The sequence below is a fragment of the Penicillium samsonianum genome (assembly GCF_028829775.1).
Source record: "Penicillium samsonianum strain IBT 33392 chromosome Unknown utg000003l_segment0_segment0, whole genome shotgun sequence".
NCBI classification, from domain to species: domain Eukaryota; kingdom Fungi; phylum Ascomycota; class Eurotiomycetes; order Eurotiales; family Aspergillaceae; genus Penicillium; species Penicillium samsonianum.
The window spans coordinates 7,462,239-7,475,462 of record NW_026643261.1 but is presented as its reverse complement, the minus strand read 5'-3'; the positions used below and the strand labels follow the sequence as shown (position 1 = coordinate 7,475,462).

General features: G+C 47.8%; 6 protein-coding genes across 6 annotated transcripts; 5 read left to right on the top strand and 1 right to left on the bottom strand.

Annotated features, from left to right (window-relative positions):
• Window positions 1–877: 877 nt before the first annotated feature.
• On the top strand, window positions 878–2,528 carry N7471_006541 (ammonium transporter; the record flags this gene model as incomplete). The annotated part of the gene is made up of 5 exons (XM_057279260.1): window positions 878–889; window positions 949–1,163; window positions 1,225–1,405; window positions 1,465–1,785; window positions 1,842–2,528. 5 exons carry the CDS (start codon window positions 878–880, stop codon window positions 2,526–2,528), a joined length of 1,416 nt encoding a protein of 471 aa, XP_057138870.1.
• Window positions 2,529–3,846: 1,318 nt separating this feature from the next.
• N7471_006540 (putative nucleoside diphosphatase (Ynd1)) lies at window positions 3,847–6,154 on the top strand (the record flags this gene model as incomplete). Its single annotated transcript, XM_057279259.1, has 4 exons — window positions 3,847–3,856; window positions 3,910–3,944; window positions 3,999–4,125; window positions 4,185–6,154. The coding sequence occupies 4 exons, from the start codon at window positions 3,847–3,849 to the stop codon at window positions 6,152–6,154; spliced, it is 2,142 nt and encodes a 713-aa protein (XP_057138869.1).
• Window positions 6,155–6,691: 537 nt separating this feature from the next.
• Window positions 6,692–8,211, top strand: lea1 (U2 snRNP complex subunit LEA1). The gene is made up of 4 exons (XM_057279258.1): window positions 6,692–6,889; window positions 6,984–7,024; window positions 7,160–7,420; window positions 7,514–8,211. The coding sequence occupies exons 1-4, from the start codon at window positions 6,811–6,813 to the stop codon at window positions 7,874–7,876; spliced, it is 744 nt and encodes a 247-aa protein (XP_057138868.1). The 5' UTR covers window positions 6,692–6,810; the 3' UTR covers window positions 7,877–8,211.
• A 275-nt stretch (window positions 8,212–8,486) lies between these two features.
• Window positions 8,487–9,630, bottom strand: N7471_006538 (uncharacterized protein; the record flags this gene model as incomplete). The annotated part of the gene is made up of 2 exons (XM_057279257.1): window positions 8,487–9,388; window positions 9,591–9,630. 2 exons carry the CDS (start codon window positions 9,628–9,630, stop codon window positions 8,487–8,489), a joined length of 942 nt encoding a protein of 313 aa, XP_057138867.1.
• Window positions 9,631–10,657: 1,027 nt separating this feature from the next.
• On the top strand, window positions 10,658–11,873 carry N7471_006537 (uncharacterized protein; the record flags this gene model as incomplete). Its single annotated transcript, XM_057279256.1, has 2 exons — window positions 10,658–11,340; window positions 11,393–11,873. 2 exons carry the CDS (start codon window positions 10,658–10,660, stop codon window positions 11,871–11,873), a joined length of 1,164 nt encoding a protein of 387 aa, XP_057138866.1.
• Window positions 11,874–12,165: 292 nt separating this feature from the next.
• N7471_006536 (NAD(P)-dependent oxidoreductase) lies at window positions 12,166–12,937 on the top strand (the record flags this gene model as incomplete). Its single annotated transcript, XM_057279255.1, has 3 exons — window positions 12,166–12,193; window positions 12,251–12,474; window positions 12,533–12,937. The coding sequence occupies 3 exons, from the start codon at window positions 12,166–12,168 to the stop codon at window positions 12,935–12,937; spliced, it is 657 nt and encodes a 218-aa protein (XP_057138865.1).
• Window positions 12,938–13,224: the final 287 nt, after the last annotated feature.

The window sequence follows — 13,224 nt, the reverse complement described above, 5'->3', positions numbered from 1 at the left end:
ATGATTCAATTCTGGAAGTTGGACTACTGGCCAATGTCTGCACATGTGTCTTAGATCTCCCTATGACCTATGACATGCCCCGCAGTAACTACTCAGCCTCATCAATAAGAAAGCCCCACAGCTTTTATTCTAACCACAATATTCATCTCCTGTTAGGTATAGTGTAAAGATATACAAGGAGCCATAAGCTGGTTTATAATCGTAAGGTTTGTTTTGGCAGCGGTGTAGTTCACAGTTTGGCTGATGTTAACATTGGCTGGGAAGAATGGAACTATTGGGGACGCGAGGATGGGGCTGTGGAGGCCTTTATACCTGGACATTTCGATCCTGGTTTGGCACCCTATCCGCTTTTAATCTATTACTTCCTTTAATACAATAGAGGCCACTCCGTACTATTTTCGAGACTACTATTCAAACTCCAAGACACGTGTAAACCATGCGCCAACCTTGGAGGACCATTCCCCAGATAAGATAGGCGTTCGATAACAAGAGCCTAAGCCCTAGAGGGTTGTAAGATCCGGCGTCAGCACGAGAACGAGATGTAATTGGATGGTTGAAACTCTATGAAACATTCCCGTCTCGGATCCTTATCTTAGATCAGATCGAATTAAGTCCTCTTATCATAAATAATTGATCTGACAGTCATAGAAATTGAAGGGAGTGGGCGAATTCCCATGAACTGTGGGCAACTACTCTAGATTCAAAGCTCCCCATTGATACAATGAAGTCTTGGCTGCTATCATAACATAGATAAGGTGCTCGGAATTATTTGTTTTAGCTATTATGAGCTATGTGATGGTCCACTCTGCTAGAGGATATATGTGCTGTGGACCCCTGGATCAAGGATTTAGGATTGTGACCCATTCTAGCTCTCATCATGGCCGACGCCGTAAGTCTAGTATGGTTGAAACGGCACTTGCACGCAGCTGACACGGTCATATAATATAGCCAGTCTACAATGCGTCTACCCCAACAGGTGGAGATCCACTCAAGGTTGATGTGAATGCGCAATATGCAGGCGTCGAGTGGAACTATACCTACATCATCCTTTGCTCGTTCATTGTTTGGTTGATTATCCCCGGAATCGGTCTTCTCTATAGTGGTCTCGCACGGAGAAAATCAGCGCTGGCATTACTATTCCAGGCGTTCATGGTTGTGGCTGTGTATGTTGAGTTCTTCTTCAAACCCCACGAGTACATCGTCTGACACGAAAGATCCCACCAGAATAACGTTCCAGTGGATATTTTGGGGTTACTCGTTAGCTTATGCCCGGGATGCAAGTCCATTCATTGGAACCCTTAAGAACTTCGGGTTGAGAGGTGTGATGGTAGCGCCATCGCCTGGCTCAGCCGATCTTCCAGAGATTGTATTCTGCTTTTATCAGCTTCTATTCTGCGCGTGCACAGTAAGCAACAACTGACAACTCAATGTTGAGAAATCAAAGCTAATGGAATCTTGTGGTAGGTCATGATTGTTGTCGGCGGAGCATTCGAACGAGGCAACATGATCCCCTCACTGATCTTTAGCTTCTGTTGGGCGACTGTCGTCTACTGTCCCCTAGCATGTTGGACCTGGAACAGCAACGGATGGCTGTATAATCTCCCATCGCTTGATTTCGCCGGCGGCGGCCCAGTTCACATCGCATCTGGTTGGTCGGCATTAGCTTATGCCTTTGTTCTGGGGAAGCGCAAGAATATCGACCGCCCTTCACAAACGAAACCTCACAACACCACCTTAGTCTTCTTGGGGACGGCCTTGATCTGGTTTGGATGGTTTGGGTTCAACGTATGTCACAACTGTGCCTTTTTCTGAAACACAATCTGACAGCAGTCATTTTTCAGGGCGGCTCGACTCTCAATGCTAGCGTGCGGGCAATGCTAGCGGCATTCAACACCAACACTGCGGCTTGCACAGGAGTACTAGGATGGGTGCTGGTCGACTATATCAAGCATCGTGGAAAATTTTCGGTAGTAGGAGCGTGCGAAGGCGCAATCGCAGGGCTAGTTGGCATCACGCCAGCCGCCGGATTTGTGTCCGTGTGGCTTGCTGCCGTTATCGGGTTCCTCACGAGCATCGTCTGCGCCCTCCTCCAAGACATCAACGAGTGGTTACACATAGACGAGGGGATGGATGTATTCAAGCTGCACGGTATCGGCGGGATAGTGGGGGCATTCCTTACCGGGATCTTTGCGTCGCAGTCTATTGCCGGGTTGGATGGCGTGACCGAGGCTACTGGGGGCATTGACGGCAACGGAATGCAAGTTGGGAAACAATTGGCCGAGGTGTGTGCTATATCGGCATATTCTTTCATTGTCTCGTGTATCCTGCTCTACATTCTCAAGTTCACACCGGGGATGCAGTTGCGGGTGCATGAGGAGGTGGAAATGATTGGCCTGGACCGCGCGCAGTTTATCGATGAGCAGATTGGTGAGCGGGCGCTGCTCGACGATCTACGCGGGTCTTCATCACCGAGTGTGCTTGATGGGCAGGTTCCTATAGTGGTTGGTTCTCAGGAAACGAAGAAGTGACAGGGTCACAGCCTCGTCTCGTGACTCCAAACCTCGGAATTGTATGTAGAACATGTAACCTGTCTCGGATATTAGCTTCAATATTTCTAATTTTATTTTTACGGTTTTTTTTGTCATTTCTCTTTCATGCAAAATATTTTAGCGAGAGACATCTAAGAAGAAAGCTTGTAAATTGCAATTTATGTGACTAAATCTGAGCGAAGTAAGGTGATACTAGATACTACTAACTGGTAGTCGTATTTCATACATGGGAAAGGCGTTTTTAATGGGCTTTTTACCAGAGTAGGGATTATGTTTATCAAAGGTTGCACATAGAAAAGTCCATTTCACAAATTAAGCCTTTTTCCGCCTTTTTCCGCCTTTTTCCGCCATCCATATATGAAACTGAGAAGTGGGACAAAAATCTATAAAAACAGATATCTGAAAAGACTATCTGAGAAGACAAATGAGAAGGCTATCTGAAGAGACCACTGAGAAAATACTTGGCAAGGCCGCATAAGCGGCCGGCTATTCTTGTTACTCTCATAATAGGGAAAATTTGAGAAGCCTTAGCCAAGACATACCCTTGTTCACCAGAGTGACGCAACGAATCTCCCATCGGCTTCCAAGGCCGGGGAAGGGAGGGGCTGACGTATACTCTCCCCCTCTCCCCGGCATTTTAGTGTAAGCCCTGTGCGAGGGTCCTTTTCACAATCTACATTCCATGATGACGAGGCTGGAATACATATCCGCTTACAATGTACCTATAATACATACTGAAGTTGAGACAGTCAAGATCCAAGTGGACCTGGTCCCTGTCAAGATTAAAACAACGTGATTAGTCTGCATGCCGCAGTGAGACGTGTACACATCTGCAGGAGAAAATAAGTGTACATTCGAGATTGCACAATGTTGTAGACATTCGATGTAATATTGTATGTTGTATGTTATAACTAGATGTTACTATTGTACAAAATACTTGAAAATAATTGAAAATAAGCTAAAAAAAGGAAAAACAGGGATTATTTGGTCACAGAAAGTTACATTACCCTTAAATTACCCCACTTTCCCGAATTCAGACCAATCCGGGCCCATGTTGCCACTTAAAATTCCTAGTCCGGCCCGTCATGTTTCGTACCGCCCCGGAGTCGTCGCGTCCAGGCCGCTTTTGGCACTCTCCTTATCTTTGGCTTGGTCTCTCTCCTCTCTCTTCTCTCTCAAGTCTTCTTTACTTCCTGTCATTCGTTTACCCCATATTTCTTGCACTTTAATTTGAAAACCTGTCCTTTGCTTCCTTTTGAGAAGTCTTGTCATGATCTGCGAATAATTAAAAGTCCAAATGGGCAAATGTATGCAGTCCCACCTCAACTTTCATGATGCGGCAAATTGACCTTTTTATTAGGGCGTTATGGAGTCGTCCTGGACGCGGGCTCGTCTGTATGTCGATCTAGTTCCGGAGACAAGGTGTCATGTCACTAATCAACCGTATAGGGGACTCGCGTACACGTTTACCGATGGCTACGAAATTCCGCTGCACGAAAGCACGCCGATGTGGAGGAGTTGAAATCGCTACCGGAAATCAAAACTAAGGAGGAATGGACGAAGAAGATTCACCCTGGTGAGCGCTGCTCGATACCAACTCACCAACAACCCGACACTAACCCACTTGCGCAAAAGGTGTTTCTTCATTCGCCAACAGACCCGAATTGGTTGGATCAGACCATCTCGCTCAACTATTAGACCACGCCAAGGGAATCATTCCTGCCGAGGATGCCAAGGATACTCCCATATTTCTCCTCGCCACTGCGGGCATGCGACTGCTGGGAAACCTCGAGCGACAATTGCTTCTGGATCAGATCTGTTCTTATGCTCGTGACAACTCGGATTTTTTGCTTCCGGACTGTGGTGTTCACATCCAGGTGATTCCGGGCGTGACCGAGGGGCTATACGGATGGATTGCGACAAACTACCTGATGGGATCCTTTGATGCCCCGGAAAAACACGACCATGGAAAGGGACACAACACCTACGGATTCCTTGATATGGGTGGTGCATCGGCCCAAATTGCGTTCGCTCCGAACGTTACGGAGACAGAGAAGCACGCCGAGGACCTCAAATTATTGCGATTGCGGAATATTGATGGATCGGTTCAAGAACACAGGGTGTTTGTCACTTCGTGGTTGGAGTTCGGCGTGCATGAAGCACGGCGACGCTATCTGGATGCTTTGCAGGCGGCAATTGGGCCAGGTATCAAAGAGATGCCTGACCCTTGTCTTCCTAGTGGATTGCGGATTACGCTTGACGGCAAAGTCGCATTAGCGAGCGAGACGGAAACCTATCTGCTAGGCACAGGCAAATTCGATGAATGTCTCCGTCAGACATTCCCACTCCTGGACAAGGATGCACCGTGTGCGGATGAACCGTGTCTACTAAACGGTATCCACGTTCCAGCTATCGACTTCGATGTTAACCATTTTATCGGGATCAGCGAGTACTGGCACACGACTCACGAGATTTTTGAGATGGGATACAAGGATAAAGCATACGACTTTAACACGTATCAAGAACGGGTCCAAACGTTCTGCTCGCAAGACTGGGACTCCATTGAATACGGCCTTGGACAGCACAAATGGGGAAAGAAGGTTGATCGCCAAAAGGCCTACGAAGTATGCTTCAAGGCATCATGGATCATCAATATGCTACATGATGGCATTGGAGTGCCTCGCGTGGGTTTGGAGGATACAACTGGTTCTTCGCACAACGGGACTAAAGAAGTCTTGGCTCATGGAAAAGAAAAAGGCTATCTTGATGCTTTCCAGGCGGTCAACAAGATTGACTCGACCGAAGTGAGTTGGACTTTGGGCAAGATCGTCTTGTACGCATCTTCTCAGGTGCCTCTAGAGATCGAAGAAGGTCTCCCAGTAGGCTTTGGCAGCAATTTCCCCGGTATCCCGGCCGACTTCCAGTATCCCAGTGTTCAGCTACTACCGGATTCGGACAGCTTCCACAGTGAGCACTGGCATGACGCACTATTTGACGGTGATTCCCCACGCCGGATCCCAGGCTTCGTCCTCTTCATGCTCATTGTTGTCATGGCCGGCTTCTTCTTGTGCGGACGCAGCCGTCGATCGCGGATCTTCAACCGCGTGAGTAATGTGTTACGCCGTGGTGGACCCTCGCACCCCAATCACCCGAAGAAACGAAAGGGACTCAAGTCAATGCTGCCATTCATCAGTCGAAGCGCCCCCTCCTACGAGCGAGTTCTCGAGGACGGTGCTCAAGACTACGAGCTTGGTGCCATCGAGTCTGACGGGAGCGAGGATGGTGGACGTCTTTCCGAGGCAGACTCGGCTAGACTGGGACCACCGAAGCGAGCGTCGAGCTGGGGCAGCAACAGCAACACTCCGAGTTTCAAATACGCATTAGATAACAGTTCGACCGGGACGATTGGTCTTGGGATCAGCGGTGGTGGTGGTGGCTCGGGCATCGCTATGGATCGAGCAGGCTTGGTAGTCAGGACGGAGAGCAGGGACCATCTGGCTCCCATTGCTCTAGGCCCCACAACCAATGGCCGTCGATCAAGAGCTGGCAGTCCGACAAGATCTCACCAAAAATCACCCAGCATGACGCCTCTGGCCGACGACTAACACGATATATCCACCTTACCCGAATTATGCATAATTACTTACACTGCATTGCATTTTCACTTGGAGTTTGATTGTTTGACATGCGTCGACTCATTTCGGCGCTGTCTGTCTTTTTTTTCATATGCAAAGGGAGTTCATCTTTTTATCGTGTCGCGTGCGTCGTGGCAGGCTACTTTCGATTCTTCGTATCATATTTCAACACTGTGCTCTGGAGTACCTTTTGGGTTGGTTGCGGTGCTTTCGTCGATCTCAGGCCGGTGATTTACACGTAATGAGGTGTGTACTATTAGTGGTTGAGAATGTTTTTCCTGAATATAGATTAATACATTTCCAAGGTCTACTCTGTATTTAACCTCTATATCCTAGTACCAATGAGCACTACACTACCTGATGGCCGTAGAGGTAGGCAGTTCCATGTTGGAGCGAGCAGCTATGTTGACGCTAGCCTTTTCAGGCAATTATTATCACGTGACTATTTGTCACCGCCTGGCAAAAATGATGTAGAGAGAAACTGGCGCAATTAGCTTCCGATTCACTCGTTGCATTGATTCACCAAGCTTGTTCAATATTCTTCCACAGCACTTCACCTATGCTGTCACCATAAAACTCACCATCCCATACATCCCATACTCTCGGCAACAGCCACTACTGCCACCATGCGCTTGACCGCTGAGCTCATTCAAAGTTCCCTAACATATATCAATCCACTCACAGATCGTGAGTTGGATCTCCGAGGTGCGTTCACCCACTACACACCTGCCTGAAAAGAACAGGTACTACACTTTTGATTAAGAGCTGGATTGATATCGTCTTTTGCGTGGTCGTGTAGGTCACAAGATCCCCACAATTGAGAACTTGGGTATTGCCAAAGTAAGTGCTGTGTTCCTTTCAATCCTCGAGGCAGATTTGTCTCTGTTAGGTCTCTTCATGTTGCTGCTAGACCAATTGTTTAGTCCGCCGTCAGCTCAGTCATAATTTTATGAATCCGATGTTGACAGCTCCTAGGATCAAGATGCGATCGACTTCACCGATAATGACATCTCCTCCCTCGGAAACTTCCCCCACTTCCCTCGCCTCCGCACCCTCCTCCTCGCCCGCAACCGTATCAATCACATCCAACCGGCACTCGCAACTTCAGTGCCTAACCTGACGACTCTGGTCCTGACTGCAAACAATGTGTCCGAACTTGCCGACCTAGATCCGCTGCGGACCTTGGGACGGCTGACGCACTTGTCCCTCCTGCAAAACCCGGTGACACGCAAAGAGGTTTGTCTAGCCCTGCACCCGTATACTAGTTTGATCTGGCTATATATGATATGTCTGGACTCTGTTAGAAGCTAAGCTCACTGGTTCTCGCAGAACTACCGCTACTGGACTATCTGGCGCATTCCCTCCGTCCGCTTCCTTGACTTCCAGAAAGTAACCGACGCTGAGCGCGCCACGGCTAAAGAGCTCTTTGGCACCTACGAGGAACCCTCGTCCCTCGCATCCAAGATTCTGGGTGTCAAGTCCCGCACATTCGACGTCTCCACCCCGGCTGAACGCATCCCGGCCGAAAAGGGCGTCCGAGTACAACTCACCGACAAGGAGCGCAAGCGCGTCGAGAAACTGATTCGCGATGCGAAGAGTTTGCAGGAGATTACCAAGTTGGAGAAGGAGCTTAACGAGGGACGGATACCCGGTGGAGCGGATGTCGATGGTGATGAGGCCATGCAGATGTGAGAGATGAGATTTGGATCTCTCTCATGGGTTGTGTCGCGGATCATGAATATGCAATCACGTTTTGTTGTCTTCCTTTTCTTCTCGTCTGGAGCTTAGCTTTCTGGGTTTCTTTTCTGACCAAGCGGGGTTTAGTGTGTATCATATCTGGGTATTCATTTATTCATGTGCACCTAGTTTGGGATTGGGAAAAGATCCCCTATGAACTGTGGGCATATCGAATCCAAAAGATCATTTGGTGCTCCAACAGAAAATATCGTGTTAGTCTATCAGACTGCACCTGGAGTAGCAACGAGATATCCTAGAAATGATTGAGCCTAGATGTTCGCCTGCCGGCTATCCTTTGCTTGACGACGTATCTATCGGCAAACGGTGGTTTCGTCGCCCATAGGAGTTCCCCACTTTTTATAGAGGTGATGTTCGTCTCTATTCCTCACTCCTAGTGTCTTATATAGCTTCAATCCCTGTGAAGTATTGAGTTTTCATTAATTTGATAGAGCAAGACATAATCCCAATGAGCCAAAAAATTACATGATAAATGTCAAATAAATTCCTATGTACAATTTTGCTTCAGTGTCAGATAAATAAACCCACTCGATACCATACCCAAGGATCACTCATACCCAGGATCAAAGATCCTCGCCTTGTAGAATTCAGCATCATTCCACCCTCTCTTGTCCGTCACGGTTTTGGGTGCGCTCTCATCACTAAACGACACATACTGCCCCATATCACCCTTTGCCCCGCGCACCCAGGCATACTCCCCAGAAGAATGCTGAACCAAAGACTTGAGCTTATCGACTTCCATGAGAGTATCAAAGTCCCCACTGGTTGTGTTGTATTTATACGCAGCAGCGGTATGCGTCAACAGCAAGATATCATCATCCTTGTAACTAGCAGAAAGATCGTGACCATTGCTCGCCCTGCCTTTCACCTTAGGCAAAGGGATTGGTTTTCCATCCCTCTTCAGCTCGATGTCCTTCCCTTTTCCCACGACATCATATTTGTGAAGGTAATCCTCGCCGATGGCCCACAACTTGCCATCATGCCAGAGCACACCGTGAGCCTTCTGAACGGTATATTCATGGGTCTTCTTGATCTTTTTCAGATTGTTGACATCTGACCCATCGGTTGGGACATACAGCGTCAGCTTATGGGAGGCCGAGCTTGCGGCAACAAATGCTCCCAAATTGGGGATTCGTTCGAGGGAATGCGGGTTGCCATCAGGTGTTGCTGACCAGACGACGTCGTCTATCGTCGTGGATTTCTGCCCGGATTTGATATCGATCATGCCAACTTTGCCTCCTGATGCGGCGACTAAGGCAACCAGACCCCGGTCAGCTGTCTTGCGGATTTTGACTTCAGAAAGGTCGGCCCAAACGTCCTTTTGCCAGGGCCATGGGTCTAGGTCGGCAGTGAAAGACCAGTGAATGGCGTCTTTGTTCCACTTGGAAGCGTCTCGTGGGAAGACCCGAACGGACTTGGAGTGCTGGTCGGTAACAGCCAAGTGGTAGGCTGTTGAAAAGGGAGCTGCAATGGAGAGAGAGAGGGAAGGTGGTTTTAAAATGCATTATTGCGGTGCTAATAGAGGATTGTTGTACCACTAAGAAGCAAGTCACTGGAAAGAAAATATCCGGGGAGGGACTTCATGGATTTATATCCTCTCCAAGCTTCGGGATGATGCTATCAATATAATTGGGAAAATACTTGACCATACAACTATGAGGGAAATGATGCTCGTAAAGCTCGTATGCCATCGCACATTCTGTTAATAACACGAACTAAAACGTGGACAACTATTCCTGATCTGGAATGGGATCAACAACCCGTACAGTATACAGGCCAATATGAAGCCCATATTTGATGTCGACTACTCCTCGAGCGAGATCCAGGTACGGAGTAACTTGTGCAAATAATTAGAATAATTCTATTCTTAGATTATCAGACCGGGATTAGCATCGGGGCGGGATAGGGCTTGGTAGGGGCTGTGCAATACGAGTTCTTCATTCCTTGCAACCTCGGAATGGTGGCAGGGATAAAACGGGACATAGCTAGTATACTGCAGATCCGATGGGTGATCTAAACAAATAACAGCCAGGAGATGACAAAAACATATTGTCTATCAATTCATTTTTACATGGTTTATGATTTAGTTCAGATGTATGCACAATGGATGGTTGTTTTCTCAGGTCATAGCCCGTATACCGAAACCGCATCTTTCCAACCTCGAGCATCGGTTCCAATGAGCCCAAAGCATAGTGTGTGTGATAGCATGGAAGTTCCTATAGAAGCTCTTGTTGATAGGAAACAACTTGAAAAGAGCATCCCGATTATACTGCACCTGATCCCCTGCCTAAGATAATAAGGCCAGCAAGGTCTCCCGAAAGCCAGCTTCGCTACAATAACGCAGAAGGCGGGTCAAGCCGTAACTGATGATGTCCCACATAATACGAGCCTCTCCAAATTCCTCAGTCTGACATTTCATCCCGCGTGTTGATCTGAGCGGGCATTTCATGCTCGAGAACTATTTTCAACATGCAGAAGGGGCTTGACTACTCTAACTGGGCCTGCCAAGTCTCGTATTCCAGGGCGATCACATCATAACACGAGCGGTGCGAGGGGAAAGAACCCTTTTACAGATGTGTGTAGAGGCTCTTCGGTTACACTTCATATACGGCTAATAATATTAACTCTCGGATCGATGTAGTGAACTACGCTATAAATTGCATCTTCCCCGGGAACTGTACTCGCTCAACCTTACTGGTCAAAAGAAAAGTTCCCATCATGCGGTATACATTAGTATTAACTGCTATTCTTTCTCTTTGCTCCTCCTTCACCATCGCGGCAGACCCTCGTTACTGCCAGGGAAAGACCACTCTTGACGGCAAAGACTTCACCCTCAAAGAATCCGCAGACAATGCTCACCTACCTGTGCTCGCAAAGTACTTCAAGTCAAAGGGTAAAATTGTGAGCGTCACTGCGGTTCTTCAATCCGCGAATCGTGCCTTAAGCAAAGGTTCACCCCCTGTCGGCAATGGGTCTCCCGCCGAAGCATGGGCTTGGAACTCAGGCGACGACAAGACGAAGGAGTGGGTTCCGCAGGGAATCACCAGCTCTGCCGATGCTTTCGGAAAGGGAACCTGGAATGATCACGAGGTGTGGATTGTCAGTTGGTATCGTGATGGAGACAGTGTACGGCTCAGCTTTGTTGATCGCAAGACACACAAGTATCGCCATGTGATGCTCGTGTATCCTACTGCCGACGATGACTTCAAATCCATCACTATTCATGCGGGTGGCATCATGTGGTATGGCAATGTGCTCTATGTTGTCGATACCAAGAATGGTATTCGTGCATTTGACCTGGACAATATCTGGGAGGTTGAGATTGCAGATGGTGTCGGAAAAACCAAAGACGGAAAAGGGTATTCTGCGGATGGGTACCGATATGTGCTTCCTCAAATCCGGTGAGTCTATCTATCATATTCCGTTTGATCAAAGACTGATACCATTCAAAAGCTATTATAAATGGACCCCCGGCACCTCTTCTCCCTTCCGCTTCTCTTGGATTTCCCTTGACCGCAGCGACTCACCCGACACCCTGATGGTGGGTGAGTTTGTGCGCGATGGAGAAACTTTCAAGGATGCCAACAAGACGCCGGTCCCTATCCGCTATGTAAAATACAATCTAGATGCTACGACCCGGCGGCTGCACACCGACGACAAGGGCATCGCTACCGCAAGCTGGGCGCACTGTGTCAATATACCCAACGTACAGGGCGGTGTTTCATACGACAGCAAGTTTTACATCTCGCGCAGTACTGGCAGAGCTCCAAAGAAAGGCGATCTTTTTATTTGGGAACAAGGAAAGACAGCCACAGAGCACAAGGGGTGGTTCATGGCTGGAAATGAGGACATGAGCTTCAACCCTGTTCGCAAGGAGTACTATACTGTCACCGAGTATGATGGAGATCGCTACATTCTGGCCTATAAGGTCTAATTTTACTCGATCTGTCATTTTGACTTTTTGTCCAACTCCACCATGGGTGGCGGTGCCGATGGAGTTCCTAAACAATATATCATGGTTGACGTGATGGTGTATACAATAATTCATGCTATCCTGGCAAACTGCGTATAAATTGCCATTTTGGGCCAACTAGATGCGTATTCTGGTGGGGCCAATGCTTGGCATCATGTCAGGCCCACTACTTGCGCAGTATAAAATGCCCTGCATCACCAGAGATTTTCAAATATCCAATTCAAAGCACAAAGGCTTGCAGGATTTCCTGAAAATGCACATCCTTGTTCTAGGGGCTTCTGGTATCTACAAGTCATATCATCCGATCTTGTGCTGAATTTCTAACTTGGGTGTACTAGGTGCTATCGGCCGCCTATTCTGTGATATCGCTCTTAATGAAGGGCACAGACTTACACTCTTTGTTCGAAATGCCAGCAAAGTTTCCGAGCACATCCGCCTAAGTAAAGGAACACAGATTATTGTAGGCACACTTGAGGTTGATTCGGACCTGGAAGAAGCCGCAAAATGTGGAGCAGACATCTTTGTTTCTTTTGCAGGACCAGCATTTGGAGCGCAGGGCACAGTATGAGCTCATCCTATAATCCTTTAGCATCTTGATTAGGTACTAACAGATTATCTAGCCCTTGGCAGATGGCTACAAAGCCCTCATCCCAAAACTCGCCTCACAAAACATAACTCGTGTTCTCATCCTCTGCACACCATCTTTCAGAGGTGAATCTGATATTATAACATGGAAATGGCGCACAGGAGAATGGTTCATGAAGTTGTTCAGTTCCGGTCAATATCAGGAGATGTTAGGTGTCGGAAACGCAGTTTCTTCCTTATCCGACATAGATGGCATCCAATGGGGATTATTCCGAGTCGGCGGGCTTACAAATGGAAAAGAGGCACCGGTTGATGCAACCTACTTGGGTAGTGGCGTGGATAACACATGGATTAGTAGAGCTAGCGTTGCGAGATGGGTTTTGGATGAGGCGATTGAGGGGAAATGGGTGGGAAGGATGCCATATATATGTAACAGATGAGAGGGATCTTGGGAGAACCAAGTGAATTACTTGTTCCTTCAAGAATATGGGACAGGCAACCTCACCGCTTTGGGGATGGCAACGGATTAATATTTGGCCTTGGAATGTTTATAGCCTTTTTGTCCTCATGTCTGCGCAGAATTCAATAATTCATCGTGACATGCCTCAGAGACGCCCTCACACCAAATCCCGGGATGGATGCAACCGATGTAAGAAACGACGGATAAAATGCGACGAGAGTGGACCTCCTTGCGCGACTTGCAAAGCTCGAAATGCAGTGTGTGAAT